Source organism: Aulostomus chinensis, chromosome 10 (genome assembly GCF_037954235.1).
Source record: "Aulostomus chinensis isolate RoL2024-O1b breed Wild chromosome 10, RoL_Achi_v1.0, whole genome shotgun sequence".
Classification (NCBI taxonomy): Eukaryota; Metazoa; Chordata; class Actinopteri; order Syngnathiformes; family Aulostomidae; genus Aulostomus; species Aulostomus chinensis.
The window spans coordinates 5,820,612-5,840,680 of NC_141329.1; the positions used below are offsets into that span (position 1 = coordinate 5,820,612).

The window sequence follows — 20,069 nt, forward strand, 5'->3', positions numbered from 1 at the left end:
CATGCGGCGAGAGGAACGCGAGAGGGGGGGGGGACATCGTTGTGGTTTTCATTCGTTCCCAGCCGTGTTTTTAATTACACAGCTACTCGTTCCTCGACAGCTGATGATGCTCATGTCGGATCACTAATTTCAAGCGCATTTTTTTTCACCTAAACCGGTAAGTTCGATAACTTATTCCTTGTAGTGACAGTGTGAATGACTGCTGACGCCGGTAGTCTACTTTTGACGACTCGTGTCGAGCTTTTCTTACCACAAAGCCTGTCCAACCATCGTGACCACTTTTACGCACGGCGGTAACGTCTTCAGGCGGTAACGTCTTCAGACGGAACGTCTGCTCTTTGGAGAATATTGTGTGGTGGTGTGTTTCGGTGACAAAAGCTTCCGCGCTTCATTTAAACTTAGTTATGTGTAAATGAGGAAACGCCTCTATTATATACTTGGCCTATTATATACTTGGCCTATATTTCAGCAACTTTGTGACCGTTACATGGGACTTTCCTGTCATGTTCTGACAATAATGACAGAGTCAAACATGTCAGTGCTTTAATTCATTTTTATTGTTGCCCCTCTATTGGCCAAAACGAATATTCCCATTAATTTCATTGGCTTATAAGTATGGAGACCTCTTGTGTGTGCTATGTACTGAGAAAAGCGCATGCCTGACGCATTGTCTACGTGATGACCTCACGTCAGTGATAGTTTGATTCACCTCCTCTTACTATCTCACTGGTATTGGAGTGGTGTCTGGCTTACTTTGTCATGAGTACCGGTAATACCAATATCAACACTGACCTCACACGAACCTATTTGAACACCTTGAAATACTGTTAAGATGTTATCAGAAGCTCTTTTCTTAGTTTTGTTTTTAAGGTGCTCTATGTGATTCGTCTGCAGGTTTGATTGATTGTTCTAGAATTTATGCCAGATTACATGCAGCATGTTCACTGCCTCTCCTCATATGAAACTGAATATTATATAAGAAAACACAGTAGAAGATGTTGCCTCGTATTAGCATTATATTTCATTCAGAAAATAACTAGTAAGTCTATAAAAACAATTCATGGAGCCTATTGTTGTTGTCCTACAAGACCAAACTCCCTCATAATGAGACGCAAAGAATTATGGGTAGGCACCTTGGTCTGCAACACACACACACATACACACACACACACACACAAAAACAAGCGTGCAAACACACTTGCACTTGCCAGGCATCAAGATGAGACTGTCATTTCTGGCAGAGGACCCTCATTGTCTGAGACCAAATTCCCCCACGCTTGTACCAATAAGAGGCTTTCGACATCTTTCATACACGCGCATGCACACACACACACACACACACACACACACACACATACACACACACATACAAAAACTTCCATGTACAGCTCTTATGAGGAATATGTTTTCGAGAAAAGACAAGTTTATTCAAAAGTACATTCTTGTGGTTAAACTGCCATAACAGATAGAGGACCAGCAAATCTTGTGCTTGGGAATGACTTCATCTGAGGGTCAGTTAGACTTGTGTAATGTCCCAGAACCCTTTAAATTATTGAATAGTGACTTGATGGCAGAGATCCAGTAAATACACTGACTATAGGAAAGCTTTTATGGATAGAGGAAGGAGTTTTCTAATTTTCCTCTTTTATAGCGTGTTTTTTGCACCAACCTTATATTCATCACATCAACAAACAATTATCATTTCAGAGGCAGTTATAAATTCCAGTCTGCTGACTGTGGAGACTTTGTTGTTGTTGTTGTTGTTTTTTTGTTCCCTGTTTGGCAGCAAGTATCATCTTGTCAGTCATATCTTCTGCTCCAGTGCAGCAGGGTAGACATCTGTAATTATACCACTTACTGGCCCATTTTCTATTGTACGTATTCAACAGAAATGCCCTGATGAGGAAAAGAATGAAGGCTAGGTTAAGAAAGAGATGAGGAAGATGGCGTGATAAGGAGTACATGGGAGTACATGACTTGATACCAGAAACTGTATTATTACTGGACTGGGCAAATAAGATGCACATAACACACAGATTTTACTCTCTCTGCTATTTTGTGTAAATATTTAAAAGGGAAACCCATATTTTTTTCATTAGCTTACATGTTATGTGACATAGGTGCTCTAAATCATCCCCACATATTAGCACGAGACTGGACAAATAAGACACATGTTGCATATGCATTTACCTGACTCCGCTATGTACTGTAAATATTTGAATGTAATGTATATATATTTTTAATAGCTGCCTTGTCATGTGATGTCGCAACTCAGATCAACATTATTAGTAGACTGGACAAACGAGTCACACTTCCTTTTATGGTATTATTACTACCTTTTCTATTTCATATGAATAGTTTAATGGAAAATGTATCTTTACTTCTGTAGCTTTCGGACGTAAGTATAGCAGTGACTGGATAAGTGTGTATGTTGTGACGCACACAAACACAGGTCACAACTTGCATCCATGTGGGGATTATCACTGTAATCTAACACACGCATGCAGTGCTTCAACTCACGTGTGTGTCTATGGGGAATTTCAAGACACAGCTGCACTTTAATTAGTCCATCAGTCCTGTCATCTGCCTGACCATCCGTCCGACCAGAGTGGCTGGGAGGTTCTCCAGACGGTCCTCCGTCCCTGTGCCCCAGCCGCTTGCTTGCATCGTCAATGTCAGCCAGGGCATTCAGTGCCAAAGAAATTCCACCGGCTCTGAGTGCAGATCCTGATCCAAGCTGGCTCAGTGCTCTGCACACAAAGATTGGAGGAGGATCTGGTAATTACAGTGGGACCTCGACACAAAATCCCGGAAATATGCTGGAAGGAGCAAGCATGCTCGCCTACTGACGCTCATTTATATTTAAACATTCATGCACATACACCCTCAAACTTAATTATGAGGTATTTTATGAAAGTTTTTTTCAGATTAACAGTACTGGAGCTAAGTCTGTGTTTGAGACTTTGATCAAGACAACATCCTGTATGTATCTACTGTCCTCTGACATGATTTTACAATGATCAAACTGCAAGTCATGCTGAAGAGAATTTCCCTCGTTTGAGTTGTTTCTGTTGAATGTACGGATGTGGAAAAGAGTCACTTCCTGGATATCTCAGATCTTTTGTATCTGGGGTTTTCAGAGGTCATGCATGTTACCATGTAATATTTCATCATACTGCTAGTCTATTATTTCCCTATAGGAGAATGGGCTTTGGTGTGTTATATTACTCCTTAGCTGTGACCAAATTGGTCAGCTGAAATTAAAGACCATATGAGTATGAGTATGATATGACATGGTTCAACATAGTTCCTAGTTTCAGAATCTTTTTTGAAATGGTTCATTTTCAGTGTGGAGGTTGAACCTGGCTTGTTAGCTTGTTTAATGTCGGGAGGATGAGTTTGAAGTTGTTGTGATCAACAGCCAAAGCAGACTTTTGATGAGGGGACTTTTCTTCTTTGGAGCCCACAACAGCTCTCCCTCCAACAGGATCTTGAGTAGCTGACGACCCTCCATCCTGGAGATGCGTCGAGCCCTACGCTGCTGCATCTTTCTATGCTGTTGACCTCCACCTTTTAAAAAAAACTAAATGTTTAGATTGAAGAAACTCCAGTGGATGTCAAGAATGGAGTGGAGGTAGCATCGATGGATGTAGGAGTTGTAGCTGATGATGGTAACCCACGTCTCAGGGGGTCAGTCGATCTTGGTGACTTTCTTTGGATGCCTGTCTTTCTTCCAGATATGTTGCTTGTGTTAGCCAGTTTTTGCATCTGATGATGCGATGGGGGGGGGGGGGGGGGTGGGCGTCTTCATCCTTGAGTGAGGGCCCCCTCAGGACAGCAGACCCAACAGCTGTTTAGCCTCTGCAAACAGGATGTTAAAGAAAACAACATCATCATCTGCAAATAACAGCCGTAAGATACGTTATCAGCAGTTTATTCTCCATGTGGAACAATCGATGGAGAAGTTAATATGATACGATACAAGAGTAACATTCCAATAATATATCAGTAACAGACATTTTTGAAGGATTTTTACACAATAGGAACATTTTGCCTTTGACGCATCAGTGTTTTTACTTCATTAACATGCTTTTTGTGCTGCACGTTACCTCCTACTACTGATTTTTTGATGTGGTTTGTTCCTTGATTTAAAGGTTTGCTCAATTAAATTCCATATATTTATTTCAGCCAGGTGTGAAGCCGGCAGTGGTGATCTTAACCAGAGTTCACGACCTTTCCCCTTTGCCCCCTGAGCTCTCCCAACTTTATATCGCTTCATGTCACACCCTTTAAAATAAGCCGTAAGAAAAGCAGAGAAAGAGAATTTGCAGACATCGGCTATACCCACAGGCCGGATATGCGAGGAAGGACGAATCTGAAAGCGACCACAATCTACTCGCTGTACTCGCCAGTAACCAATCGCTGGCTTTTAGTTGCCAGAGCAAATCACACACCAGCGAGTCCAGGTCGATCTCTTTGTGACGAGGCACTAGTGAGTGACTGTGTGTGTGTGTTATGTGTTGGAAGGGATCCACACAATCCCTCATGTGAGGAGTGCGACAGACATGCCCCATTTCAAAACAACCGCTGAGTAATGACAATGTAGCCAACAAAGCAGGAAACTGAACCTCTCGTCTGTAGCTGCACTTTTATAGAGTTATTGAATACAAGTCAAAACACAGCATATTTAGAGTCATAAATACATGTGTGTGTGCGTGTCTGTGGTTGTGTGGGCACACTGGAAGCAAAATGCAGGGCTGCAGAATCCTTTCTTGCTTATCTTTTATTTAATTCTAATCTTTTTTTTATTTTTTCATCTCAGTCATTCACGGGTTTCACATATGAGCAAATGATTACAGTGCACCAATGGAGATGTATAAAACATGTTTTGCTGTTTGCATGTTTCCCTCAAGGCTGGTTAAATCACACACCACTTGTTCCTTGTGACCTCTACCTCTAGGTTTAGAATGTATTATCTATCTATGTATTATCTTCGTATTGATGCAGAAATCGCCATATTGCTTCAGAGGGATTACAGTTTTTGAGACCTTGTATCCCGTATTTTGGTTAACAAGAACCTAAACACTTGGTGGTTGATTTCTTCAGCTCTCCTTGAGTGCGATGGACAGGAAAAAATGAGTCAGAGCTGAAAATCATGTTTTCTCTGCCCAAGCTTAACTTTAGAGAAACTGTAAAGTCGACTTTCCAGTGACTTAAACAACAATTACCTGAATCCTGCGGATTTGTTCGACAAATAGAGGTGACATGTTGCGAGCACTGCTGTTTTTATATGCGCGCGCTCATGCTGTGCAAACTTTTATTTGGACCTGGCATGTGTGGACAAGCTGTGAATTAGGATTTAACATGAGTTAACATGAGGAGTTGATTTACATTTGCTATTGTAGTGAGAGTGATGTAAAGGAACATACCAGCTTGGAAAACTTTCCCTAACTTATATTTTGTCTGGTTCGGTTTTCTGGAAACTTGAAAATGAAAATGCAAGTAGTTTGCAGACTTGTTAAGCAGTTTTATTATTGGTTGGTGGTTCACTTCTAGGTTGGAATGAAGGTAAATTGTCCTGATGTGATCACTGTCATCATTTGTGATTATACAGACATTAAAGAAGCTGTAGGACTTTTATTCTCATTACAATTACAACTCATGACTCAAGCAAAGAACGTAGTGCTCTTAAAAGGTTTTTCAAGACAAAATGGTAAAAAAAAAAGAAGCTCAGATGTTATTTATAGTCAGTCATTTCACAACATGACAATGACTTTGAAGGAAATTAATAATCTGTGCATACATGTACATGTTGATAACACATTACATGCACCTCCAGGCCCTGGGCCCCCCACACCTGTGAGTCTGTTGTCTCATCTATTCTTCCGCTCGCTCAACTCTGTCTGGTCAACTCAACCTCTCTCGTTCCTACTTTGTGACCTTTGATAGACAGTGTTCAGGAGACAGAAGAGGCCCGTTCGCTGGTGTACAATTCCACTGGAAAACATGATGAGTGACATCATTCCAACACCAAGCACAGAGAAGATGAAGCTGACACTAAGGGTGAGAGAGAGAAATAAATCCCCAGTCACGTGTGGAGAGGCGACACCTGGCCAGTTATCACGCTTCCCATAATGAGACATCGCCTGAGGACATACGTAGAAAGTGTTGGCGTAAATCTGCCTTTCATTTGCTGATAATGGGCATCTCCATCAAGTAAAACAGAGGGTTTGGTTTTTGTCATGCATATTACTAGCTTGTCTACGAAATGTCTGATGGATAGGAGTATAATTACCTTAAACCCTTTTCTTGCCTGCTCAGTTCTTTTCTATTGTATTTCACTATGCAGGACGTAAGATAATTTCCATGTGCATCACAATGAGGTGTTCCCTCGCGACGCCTGCTGGTTTAATAGATAGCCATTATCGACATGGGAGTTTGTTGGTTGGTTTTTATGTCAGACCTTGACAGAGAGGATTGGCAAGTCTGCCTTGGTGTGTTACATCTGGATCATCTTCTGTCTGAGTTTTTGCCTCGGTGTTGTAGGTCAAGGCCAGAAGGCCGTGATATAAACTGACTGTGCTATGACAAACAAGCTCTTCACGGCAGACCCCAAGGAAACCTGGCTTCAGTTCATGGACAAAGTGAAAACAGACACTATCAGGTTTTATGGACTAAGTCAAAGAATTTGAGTGTCAATTAAGGCTTGGTTCATTGCACTTTTGCGAAGCCACTGATGCTATATGACCTTATATTATCTACTTAAAGCTAATGGAGACGAACTGTTAACAACAGCAAAACTGTCCAGTATAATCCCAGTCTTCTTTACACATCTATGCAGCTTACACTCTGCTACTGTTTGATGTGAGCTAAAAACAGACTAGATAGAGCACTTCTGATGGAGTTCAACCAAATGAGCCAGCTGGTCACACTCAGTCACACTCTTCAATGCCCGCTGCAAGTCACACCAAACCGGAAGTTGCTGTATTTGGTTTATTTCTTGCTAAATCAAAGCCTTTCTAGAATATTGAGCACATAGCTGACTAATATTGTCAGTATTTGTTATCCATTCGCCTCAAGCTAATAATATACTGTATGTGGCGGGTGTTTTCTGCATTCTGGAGTCACCTGATGTCATGCAGTGGGAAGACAGCCAATTAATTACACTTTTGAGGTGAGATAACACTTTAAACATGGCACATTTGCTGTGTGATTGGTTTCCCAATGTTTTTTTTGCTCCTTGATGTCATAGTTAATTGTGGCAGCAAGTCGAATGTATCTTCAGAATCCCGTATAGATGACCAACATCTGATTGTTTGGAAGTGAAGCTGCTGTTCTCTTGATGTCCTCTGCTACTCAGACACCTCAGAATCTCGTTCTTGTGCTTCCTCTTTTGTGGTTCCTTCCTTCATTGCTTTATCCAATAGCATTTCTCAGTTTAGCTGCAGCATGACATCAAAGATCCAGAAAAGGCTCTCAAACCCATTAGCAGCAACTCCAAACTTGCCCCAAAACCACCACAGATGAGCTTGATATCCATGTTTTTGTCATGCCTTGGACAGATTATGGCTATTTTTAGGTCCTCTGATCAAGGTAGAAAATGTGACTGGTCATGAGATGTTGTCAGGACTTGTTTTCTGTGTCAAACAGCTTGCAGGGTTTTAGGTAATTACTGTTTTACAAGGTTTTGGCTTTTCCTTCAAGATGTTTTGGAGCTTTTCTGCCATTTTGTTGTTTTCTATTCACATACAAGTGACGCAAGTGTCATGGGTGTGTTTTGCCTCTGTGTTGTGCACGCAGGGATATTCTGAGAGTGTTAATGTGCAATTACATCATGTGCTTCCGTGCTATTCCTCTTCTCTTCTTCTTCTGGTCTGTGAGTTGTTTTATGGAAGAGTAAACAAGCTAACAATGAAATGCAGTTGCAAGAGTGCAGGATCTGTTCCAATTGTACTAAGAGTATGTAGAGGAGAAGTAAGAGAGTTCAAGGATGTGAGAAAGAAAAGTCACAGGAAGCAAGTGAAGAAAAAAATGGCGCAGTGTTTCACAACTATAAAACAAAATATGTTTGTAAAAAAAACATATCCAAAAAATGTCAGTTTCACTATGTTGAATAATGTTTGCAAAACTGGACCACATTAATTGATGAAAAGGAGCGCTTTGGTGGACAAAAAACCAAAAATCTGCCGCAGATCTGAACAACACGATGTGAATGATACAGGAAAGACGGGTGAGGAAGGGTGCTGGAGGAACATGGGTGGTCTTCATGGTGGTCACATGCCTGTAGGGCCATTGGGAATCCTATGTGTGGCATTCACTTGTGCTGCGGCTTTGTGGCACACACCGCAGACAAATTGGATTTAAATGCATACATGCAGACACTGTTGGCTTGAAAGCTATGGCTGTGAAGGGTTGACCTCGAAGGTTAGCGGTCAGGCAGCGGGTGAGTTTGGAGCATCATTTTGGGACAATTCCGACACATTTCATCATGTGCTGTTAGAACTGTTTTGACATTGTTTTTCATCATCTGAATGTTTGGTGACAGTTGTGAGTTTTACCCAATGTGCAGGCTAAACATCCGCAATAATTAATCTGCTAAGAAAATGTTTCTAAACACTTAAGTTACAATGGAGAAACAGAAGATACACGTGAAACTAAGTCACCCTGACTTATTATTTATCAGTCCAACATTGTGCTTGTTGACTAAGACAGTGCTTGATCTGATGAACTCAGCACTAAGTTCACCAGCTTCACTCTTCTCTGCTTGCATTTACAGTATCTGCCAGTTTTAAATCGAGGACTCACGTTTTGGTGAACAGTGCACTTGAGGAGGTCAAGCGATTTATGGAAAACCAACATTCCTCAACCCCTCTAACCCTGTCCAATTTGTTATTTGACGCTTTCCAAAATAAGATATACCTAATTGTAGGTCTCATTTCTGTTTCACTCTCTCTATCATTGTCGTTTTATTGATCGTTACTCCATTTTTTTTGTCCAGCTGTGTGTGATTGATAGCATGTGTGCACAAGGGTATGTGTGTGTTTTGTCTGTATGCATGTGCATGTGTGTGACTTGTAATTAGCCTGCTGCTCTGGTCTGTATGGCTTTTTAACAAATACTTCTATAAATATATCATGCTATCAGATTGAAGCTTTAGTAAATGGTCTGCCGGATACACTCACTTCTTTCCATCCCTCCTTCTCTTCCTTGACAGCTTGATCGGACATTGCCCTTCAGCCTGATATTGTTTTTTCAGACCAGTGGTTTCACTGCCCTGGCTTCATCATTCACGTCCTCCCTAAAATTATGCTTCAGCAGCCTGTCATTGGAACGAGGACCCGGTGGACCAAAATCATAATTTTGTTACGTTTTTTATTTTCTTGTTTGTACAAGATGCCGCTTGGTGTTGGCTGGATGTCGTAGAATGTGTGTGTGTGTCTGTGTGTATCTGTGTTTTGTGTGGATGTATGTGCATTACGAGACCATATTCAGCAGTGCCATTACACTGCTTTGTAGGTATATGTGTTGTGTGTCTGACCATGTGTGTGTGTGTGTGTGTAGGCTCTGAAAACAAAAAGCAAGAAAATAAATGATCGTGGGTATTTATTTGCTAACTAAAACATTAAGATTTACTTCAACATTAGAGGTGAAAAAAGTGTGCCAAGGTTGTCTCACCCCTCATGCACACATGCACACATGCACACATGCACAAACACTTGTACAGTTTTAGCTGTGATTGAGGGGGCATGTCTTAAGGGCGTCCGGGGTGTGTCTGTGGTCAGCTTGACAGTATAAGACACAGGCAGGTACACTGTCATTCCCATTCAGCAAGTGCGAGTGTTGAAGCTAAGTGAATTTCATCTCAGTGCAGCAGATAGAACTTTGTACAATTTCAAATTTCCATCTTGATTTTCAAGTTGAAAGTTGTTTCATCATTTTTGATGTGCTCGTCCAAATATTACCAAATATCAACCATTTGCTGTTTCAAAGTTAGTCAAGTTTCATCCTGACTCAGCTTTTTGTAGCAACACGTGCAGCATCCTTGCTGAGTTGCCACAGCAACTGTGTCAGTCAGCTTCAAGTCTGGGGTAAGTATGCAGCTTTCCGCTTGTTGTCTCAGTCTCAGCTGTGATGCAACTCTTCTTTCTTTCCACTTCTTTTACACAACTGTGTTAGTACTCTCAGTTTCTCATCCTGTTCAGATGCATCTATTTTTTGAGGTGGGGGGGGGGTCTGTTTTCTCAGTTGCATCGTTCTCTGTGAGATTTAAGAAGTTATTCTTATTGTTACATCTTGTTACATCTTCAGCAGTGCTCATTCCAAGACTAAATCATACAAGATGTGATTTTGATTTGTGCTGAGCTGATGTCATCATTTTTTTTACTTTCAAAGTGGAATTTTCACCACAAATAGTCGGCTGTATGATGTCAGAGCGAGGTTCCCCCTGGTAATACCTGTGTACATCCATCCCTGTAATTGTGGCTGCACATGGAAGTACGGCACGCTTTTTGTACAACATAATTTACTCTCCTGTTTGACGTCATTGCTATCACAGAATATCTATAAAAGCACGCTGTTGGAAACACGTTCGAATAATTGGCATCTAGAGATTTCTCGTGGTGCCTCATATTTTTCAGCTTTTTCCCTCACTTTTAGGATTTAAAAATTTTGTTTTTCATAATGAGCATGAATGGGGCAATTGATGTGTCAACCCTCAGAGCTTTATTTGCAACTTTAACTGAGCTATAAATCTGGAGCACAAGCAGGTGAACGTGGGGTGAATTTGTTCCATTCTGTACCACTTAAGTGAAACATCTCTGTCACTGGTGGAATTGAGCCTTTGGCGTCTGTTTCCTTGATCCAGATGTAGACTTTTAGGCTCTGCTTGCATTTTGAGACAGCTGAAGTCATCATGAGGATACACTTAATTTTATCCTGTTGCATTGAGCAATGAATAAGTAAATATAAAAGTAAAGATGCTGTAATCCTAGCTTAAAAACACAGATGTTGGTGAAAACAAGAATTTAAAGTGATGTTTAATTTCATTGTGGTTCCGTGACGTCATGAAGAAGCACGAGGAGAGGGGCGGAACCGAACGGCTTGTCCACCTCCTTTTGTGTGTGTAGCTTCTTTCATGTTTTCTGGCTGCGCTTGGTTCAGTCAAGGAGTGACAATATTTTTCTGTTATTGTGAAATGTAATACTGAACACATGTGGCCCACAGATCTAAATATATTGACCCAAATATGGTTGACTCTCAGCTTCTGCAAAGAACTCTCTGTCAATCAAACAATATACAACCATCATTTTTTTTTTTATATTTCCATCATGATGTCACTCATGTTGATCCACTTTGTCTACCACACCTCAGTGTCTGTGCACAACACAGGGACAGTTAATGACAAGTGCTGAGAGAGGGTGTTAGCAAATCAGTGTGTTATGACTGTGTGTAAATGTGTGTGTGTGTATGTATATGAGAGAGAAAGAGAGAGAGAGAGAGAGAGAGAGAGCACCTATAGCTGAAAATAGCTTCAGAAAATGACCTCCTTCACTCAGTCATGGCCATAAAAAGATCCTGATTCATGTTATTATGGCACTAACTAACCGTCCTGACCTCCTTGTCACTCTAATCATGGCACTCCAGCTAAGTCACCAAAAAAATGAGTCAGGTGTTTTCCACATGGATATTCCATGTCCATGTTGATCTGAACATGTGTTTTAAATCCATTTGTCTCTTTCAGATCATATGTACATAGAAGAATACATTGAAGAAGATGAGGAACCACCTTTGCTGCTCAGCTCTTGTCCTTCTCACGGTGAATATGTGCATATGTGTGTATTTATGCAAAATGTATGTTGTATGCATTTTGTGTGTGTGTGTGTGTGTGTGTGTGTGTGTGTGTGTGTGTGTGTGTGTGTGTGTGTGTGTGTGTGTGAGTGTGTGTGTTGACCCCAAACAGCAAGAGAATGGTTTTGAGTGGAGAAGCGTGTCTTCGCTAACTAGCTCTCGTGTCTTCCAGGTGTTTGGCTGTGGTGGGACGGCAGCAGTGCAGTGTCGGTGGGGCAAAGGGTGTGTGTGCCTGCAGTGCCCTGCTGGCCAGGAGCCTTCCAAGGTAAGAGAACAGCTGGGATAGTAAGAAATAAAAATAAAAAAAGGTGGACAATGCTTTACTGTGGATATAATATGTGTATTTGTTGTATTTTCAACAACACATGCTTAAAACATATATCTCTTCAAATTGGCTGGTTTCCTCAAACATTTGCTCTTTGCATATTATGAATTGCATGGTTTTAATTCTTAAAAATAGTGTCCGTACAAAAAAAAGGTATACACTGCTCTAAACCGCTGATGCAAACTTACTTTTGCTTTAACTTTAAAACATTTTTTTTAATCTTGCCAGCCTTGCAGGCAGACTGAAAGTCTACCAGAGGAAGTGCAATGCCGTGTGTGCCCGACAGGAAGCTTTTCTGACACATTAGACTCTGAACTTTGCCGTCCACACAATCCCTGTAAGATCCATGGCCGAATTGTTGTCACACTTGGCACTGCAACTGCTGATGCTGTCTGTGGAGACTGTCTGCCTGGGTAAGAACCACTGTCTGTCTGTCTATCTATGTGTCTGTCCGTCTGTCTGTCTAAAAATCCACGAACGTATTTGATAAAGGACACGCCACATCATTTACTACAATGGGCTGACAGCATCACACATTATTGAACATAACATGCCGCAGTGGACAAAAACATTGTCATTCCTGCATTGTGAATTAATACGCCACTTTTTTTGCCTTTTATGTTTATTTTTATTTTTCTTGGAAATGGCACCCGAGATTGTCCGGCTAATTAAAATTCAGGCCACTCACTCGCTCATTCACTCACTCATTCACTTATTGAGTTTAATGTTAATGCTCTAAGTAAAGTCAGCACTGTGCACAGCACATCAAAGTGACACCTCGAAAACCAAAGTGAAACAACAGTAAGAACGCCCAGATCAAAGTCATCTGAGATCAGAGTCAAATATCAAAGTCAGTATAGTGAGATCACAGTGAGATAACAGCATCTCAAACTCCAAAAAATGTCAACCTTACTGGTGCATTATCAGTTGTTAAGACAACCCCCAACCTTTTTCTCTACCAACAAGACGTCTTCTAACAGTGCTAGGGAATCAAATCAGGCACAGGGGCCTTCAACATACTTGTTCTTGTTCCATTTGCAGGTTTCACTCGACTGCCCCAGGAAATGTTTCCATCAAAAGTCCCTGTGTGAAAAGTAAGCATGCTGCACGTATTCATTTCACATGCTGCATATCCTGTGATTAGCTTCTTTGGTATAGGCTCAAAAGATATTCCTTTTTTTTCTCCTCAGCATCTTCACATGTCAGAAGGGTACGCACAGTGGGTAAAGGTCCATCTAACGGTGCAGGAGGTCCAGTCAATGGCACAGTGGTGCGCAGTGCCGAGGAAAAGACAGCAGAATATGCTGTGTTTGCTTTGGTGCCCATCTTCTGCGTGATGGGCCTGCTGGGTATCCTCATCTGCAATATCCTGAAGAAGAAGGGATACCGCTGCAGTGCTGACAAGGAGGGAGGAGATGAGGAGACTGCCACACCGCAGAAAGAAGGTGAGAGAGATGACGTAAGAGATTTTGGGAAAGGTAATAGGCTGTACATAGAGAGCCAAATAACGCAAACAAACATAAGAAAATATTATTAAAGAGAACAAGAAAAGAGGGCAAATGGAAGGTGATTAATGAAACTAGCTTTTGATCTAATTTGTTATACATTCTGTATACAAGCGTCTACATATAAAAAGGTCTTATTGTCACTCAAGCTTAAAATGTGGTCCAGTGTCATTTGGAGTCAATTCAATGCCAAGCCCAGTTTCTTTGTGGTGTGACTGCAGGAGTTTTCTCAGTTGCTTTGAACTTTGACCCTCGCTGGGGGTCATTACATGTCATGCGTGCTGTATTTTTCCTGGCATGCTCTGTTATTCTTGCGATTTTCCTACTTGAAAAGGGGAAAAAAAGCATTCCCATCACCTAACTTGTCTTACTGACGTCAGAGAGAAACTGACTTGTGTCAACATGGAGAGAAAAGGAGATGAATAGGGTGAAAGAGTTACACAAGCATTAACTGAGAAGTCAGTTTCAAAAAATAGAATTACAAGAGAGTTTTTAAGAGGAAGACGTTAACAGTGGGATCAGCCAAGAAAACAAAGCACTGGGTTGTCATGTTAGTGCTCTGGGGTTTACACAGGCAGGGTGCTCAGGTTAACAGAGTAACTGTCCAAATTGATTTATACACGCAAATTACTTCCTTTTTGATCAGCCTGTGACCGGAAAGGATAACAGCTTTTCTCTCTGAGACTACAAGATGACCACTGTGGCATGACCCTGTCCGCATTTAAGATTCTGATTTTGTTGTTTATTTCGTGTATTTCTGTTTGTTTCTGTCTTCCTGTAACCCTGAGGGTACATCCATTTTCTCTAAAACCAGAAATCTGTTGTTTTAACATGTCAACTCACGACTGGAAGTTCAAATATCGTAAAAATACATATTATATGACGTAGCAAGACGCAGCCACGCTGGACTGCTGCACACTTTAATGCAGGGGTTTGTGAGCACCATCTTAACTCTGGACAGGCAGCATACATGACTAACAATCACCATGTGTTAGTAAACAGATTTACAAAGTTGAGCTGGCTTTTCTCTTTCTCACCTGCTGGTGCGTAAGGCTCAGAGGAAAGCTGTGTGACAGCTGAGTATCCATACGTTCGTCTACAAAGACGTCCGACACATCGGAGTGCAGCTGCTACCTCAATAGACGTGCATGCACATGACAACCTGTTACATCAGATTGTAGCCGCCGAGCCAAATATACTGAAACATCTGAAAGGATCAAACCTCTCTACACACTGCAAACTCTTTTTGTTATCTTAAAGGTGACAATTATATGACAGGTTATTATCAGAAGCTTTATTTAAACAGGTATAAATGAATATGTTGTTTCCAAGACAGCTTTGACGACAGGAAACATTCTCAACCACACACACACACACACACACACACACACACACACACACACACACACACAAAAGAAATTATACAATGACAGGAATCATCAAGGTCATTTGGAATGTCTACAAAACATAGTAGTACTCTAAGAAGAAACATAAGACTAAAAGTTCTGTGAAATCTCACATTATCTGGACTGACACACCTACCAGCACTAACAGTGAGATTACTTGGAACCTTGTCCATGTGGTACAGGCCAGGTTCATGTTTATGATGTCTTCCACACACATCCACCTGGCCCTAACCCTGTACGAGAGGATAGACAACCTATTCCTTTTTTTCCAGTGTTTCCTTGGTCTCCTCCTCCCTGCGAGCTTTGTTGTGAAACCCGAGATGTCCCTGCAGCAAAGGGAAACTCACCACTCCCTTCCGCCTACGTCTCTCTTTATCTCTCCGTCTAGTCTCCGTCTACCCTCCATTCATCCGGCTTCTTGGCTCTCCAAGGCCCTGTTCTCTTCTTATGTGAACATGACACTCCATCCATCTCTCCTTTCACAGTTCAATAATTCAATTAGTTCCTCACCTCAGGTTTTGGTTTCCTCTTTCTCTCTGGTCTCCTTTTTTCTCTGTCAGCTCCACATTGCTCTTTGTCCTTTATCTGGGTATGTCTTTGTGGCCACTGATCTGCCAGTTTCTAGAGATACAAGTTGACAGATTTATGGAACAAAAAAACAAACAAACAAAGCTAAAACACCTTACCCTGATAACGTAAGATACCAATGATGTTCACCCTGATTTTATGATTTAGAGAACAGAACAGTTTCTCAGATGAAGTGTTCAATCACAGCAAGTATGTACAAGTGGAAAGATTTTAGGACATTGTCTCACCTCACTCACTTGCAGTTACTGCATAGTTTAAGGGACAAGTGATGCAGTGCAGCAGAGATAAGTGCAGAGAACGTGTGAGCTGGATGTGTCAGGGGTAATAAAGTACAAGAATAATCTGGGGGGGAGTCGCAGAATGGGGATGCTGCATGGGAAAACTTCCCCCCTCGCTCACTCTTATGTAACTATCCTTCTTGTAGTGCACTGTCTGCTGTAGTCTTGGAAGTAGAATTCTGACTCCAGCACTTTTCTCATCATCTCCAGTCAGGGGGAACACCCATGGGGAGGAATTACAGCAAGGCCAGGCTTAGCGGGGCAGGACTAAAGCGCTGCAGTGGTAACTGTGACTGTAGAGCTGCAGAGAAACCAACATTTGACACATCGGAAAGGACAGGAATAACAGAAAAAAAAAGTAGTTTTGATAAACAAGAAGTGTCAGTCACTGGATTCAAATGTGCAACTTTGGTGTTCATGTCACGTGATGCTCAAGGGCACCACAAAGGTATTCCAAGTTTTGTTACTGCGGATGTTGATTCCACTGTCCTGCTGCAGTTGAACTCCCAGGTCAGCTGACTTTTTAAGCTTCACCTTCATCTGAAAGTGACTGGTGACTTGATGCAGCTAAACATTCGACAAAGTGTGACTTGGCTGAAGGAATAAATAGAAGAGAATGAGTGCCACACTTGGAATTGGATGTCCCCAACCTTGCATAGCAACAGCCACTGTGGAGACAGAGCTATTGTTATGGCCTAACAACAGCCTGACACCACTTATGCATGAGAGACAGAAATACACACACACGTGCACACACACACACACATACACACACACACACACACACACACACACACACACACACACACACACACACATATACAAGTCTAGCTTTACTGGTGCTTTTTAGCACACATAGACAGTATTCCCAGCCACCAGGTATTGATACATCACTATACACACACGACCATGACTGTCCATCCATACATGTGATGACACTCATTGTCCCTTACGTTCATCTGAGTCTTCACCAAACTTCCGCTTCAACCTTAAAACCAAGTCTAAACTCTAAAACAACCCTGAGGTCTGCCTTAAAAATGCATGCGGATCAGCCGAATACATCCTTAATTCTACAGATTATATCCTTACCTAGAAATATTCGGAGAATAATATGAACAGTCTTCTGGTAAGGTTCTCGGTAGGAGTTTTTGATTTGTCTTCAGAAGTTTCTTCCTTTAGGCAGGGTAACATTATCTCACAACAGTCTAGAAATGTTGGTGGGGGCAATAGATTATAGACCAACTATGCAACACCGCCTCCAAAACATTAACGTTGCAGTTGAAACTCCTCAGCAATCATGGAAACTTTTGGGAACATAACTTGAAATAATTCAGTATCTTTAAAACATTCTTTAGATATTGTATTCAAACATTTTTCTGTGACATCATTAGAACTTGTTGTGGGAATGTTCCGTGCTCGCGGGGTCTCAAATCTGTCCTCACAGAGGTAGATAGATGACCGTGTGTGCTGGATAGATTGCTGAGCGTGCTATTCTGGACCCCCTGCACCCTCATTGCTCTCATCTCAGCTGCCTCACTCTGCTATTATGGGATGGTCTGGGGGTTACCATGGAGTCATATCTATTCTCTGCTGTTCAGTCATCCACGTCAATCCTTATCAGTCCCATCGTGTACTGAGGCACGGTATCGCAGCAGTGACATGTACTGTGTGAACTGCCCTGGCTCTCAGACAATGTGTCTTAGTCTCTGTATGATGCTGTGAATTAAGTTATTGTGCAGGCAATTCAATACAAAGCCATCAGCTGTTACACTCACCTGCAAGTAGGTATACCGAAATAAAAGCAGTACAATATAACTTCTCCCCTTGATGATTCAGTTTTGTAAAAATAAACCTTGACTCGACCTCCCTGTCATGGAAATAGCTCTTTAATAGATGTGGATATACGAATTAAACTGAATATATGGAAGTAATGATAATTGTATAGTCTACAACACAGGTGTCAGACTGGTCCAGTAAAGGGTTTTCATTCCAACCAAGCAAAAACAACACCTGAATCTACTTAAATCAATCAAGCTGTGTCCACACAGCTCATTTGTTGGATCAGGTGTTGCTTTTGCTTAGTTGGAATGAAAACCTGCAGCCACACGGCCCTTTACTGGATCAGTTTGACACCCCTGGTCTACAATATCTCACTGGTACATATATGTATTGTGTCATTTAAATTATGCTGTCCTGACATGGACATGAAAATGCTTGTTTATAATCTAGACATTTGTTGCTAAGGGTTAACTTTATCTGCCTCTGTGTCTGACTTAAGGTAACGGCTGTCCCTACATATCTGACGATGGGAACGAAGACACCATCAGTGTTCTGGTCCGTCTCATTACTGAGAAGAAAGGTAGGTGGAAAGCCGACTCTAAGAATGATGTCACTTAGCAAGTGAAAACTTTGGGATGCACTAAGTTGGACTTTTTTTTCCCCCATGTCAGATATGCCAACATTTTACAAGTGAATTTGGACAAAAGCTGATATTTAGCGATGCAGATGCAGTCCATTCCACCACGGTCTAAACTGCTTATTCTTTTGAGGGTCGCGGGTGCTGGAGCCTGTCTCAGTTGTCATTGACGTCACTAGTGTGTAGAGGCTTATTTTGGCCAATATCTCATGTTTTTTCTATTGTACAGTAGCACATTCAAATTGCATAGAATGTTTTCTGATGTGTGGTTTTTGATTTTACTCAAGACTATTTGTATGACATGAATGCTATTTTGAAACTGTATAACTAAGGTGTCCCATTTACAAAACTGTTTGGTCTCCCTATTGTTCACTTTGTATGCCTGCACCCGTGTTCCAGGGTATTTAACTGAAGCCAAACTTTTGACCCGGTAGATCAACACTGACGAAGGCTTTGTTTTAATCCTATGATACATACATTTATTTTTTTTGCCAAAGTTTGCTTCCAATTTCTGGTTAACATAGCACAACATGATGTACTTGCTGGTTGTTACTGTAAATTTTCTATTACAGTTCTGGTTTTGAAGACACATAGCTCATTTTTCCATTCTGTTATCAGTGTGGGTGTCCATAAACTTTCCACATGCTTTCAAACCACATTCCTGCATGCTGTTCATATTTGCAGTGCTGACTGGGACACAAAATGTATTTACTCTCACCTTGACAAATGTCATCATTATTTAATCTCAACTGAATATTTCTATTTCAGAAAATGCTGCTGCATTAGAGGAACTGCTGCTGGAGTATGAGAGCAAACAGATGGGCGTGAGCAAAGGCTCATCAATCAAGTATGAGACCACCCCCACACACAAATACACAAAAACATACACATACATATACACTCCCATGAACCGTCCTAAACAACTGCTCAGTCCTGCCACTCAAGGTCAAGCTGAACATGACGGAGAAGAACATTTGGGAGAATGCAAAGAAGTGGAAAGTTGTAAGGGAGGCTTTTGCCAAGAGGCTCTCATAAAAAATCTATGTGCTAGAGCGTGCGTGTGTATGTGTGTGTGTGAGGGGTGTGTGTGGAAGGATGTTCATGCAGCAAGAAGGAGAGAACGGGAAGCCTGAAGTTGCAAATTAAGATGTTGTTTGGACAGGTATGGCCTGTTAACAACAGATACATTATGTTTTCCTCCCACCTGAGAACATTACTATAAATTGTGGAATGTTGCTGTTGCAGACAGAACAATCATTCAAACACAGATTGGTACAGCTGCTTTTTCTGTCGCACCTCATAGTGTGAATGAAAGAGATAACATGACTCGGCTCCCCCAGGAGGGTTGCTACACAAGACCTGAGCATTCTTGAAATCTGTATACAACTACACAAAAGCACAATATAACCTCTATTTATATTGTAGAGATTGTGTATATAGGAACATACAGTGGTCCTCTTCTCAGATATATGTATATTTGATGTCATATAAAATAATTGTATATCTGCTCCAAAAAATGTCTTGGGTCTTCCTTGGACCATGTTCCACTCTCCCACCAAGTTTTGTGAATTTCAAGCTGGAAGTTTATGCAGAGTCCATGTTAGAGGTAATCATGAGTAGTGGAGAAAAAAAATCAGTATAAGAATGAAAAACTGAAGAGACAAATTTGTTTCATTCGATTTATTTAGCTTGTTATTGCAAAAG

At 41.3% G+C, this 20,069-nt stretch overlaps 1 protein-coding gene across 1 annotated transcript in view; it reads left to right on the plus strand.

The window, feature by feature from the left end:
- relt (RELT TNF receptor) overlaps positions 1 to 20,069 on the plus strand; it is a 25,378-nt gene continuing 5,309 nt past the window's right edge. The window contains exons 1-8 of the mRNA XM_086215760.1: positions 1 to 157; positions 11,741 to 11,815; positions 12,020 to 12,112; positions 12,401 to 12,585; positions 13,214 to 13,266; positions 13,363 to 13,617; positions 18,228 to 18,308; positions 19,134 to 19,212. Of these exons, the coding sequence (XP_086071886.1) occupies positions 11,774 to 11,815; positions 12,020 to 12,112; positions 12,401 to 12,585; positions 13,214 to 13,266; positions 13,363 to 13,617; positions 18,228 to 18,308; positions 19,134 to 19,212 (788 nt within the window). The 5' untranslated portion in view covers positions 1 to 157; positions 11,741 to 11,773. The remainder of the gene's footprint in view (positions 158 to 11,740; positions 11,816 to 12,019; positions 12,113 to 12,400; positions 12,586 to 13,213; positions 13,267 to 13,362; positions 13,618 to 18,227; positions 18,309 to 19,133; positions 19,213 to 20,069) is intronic.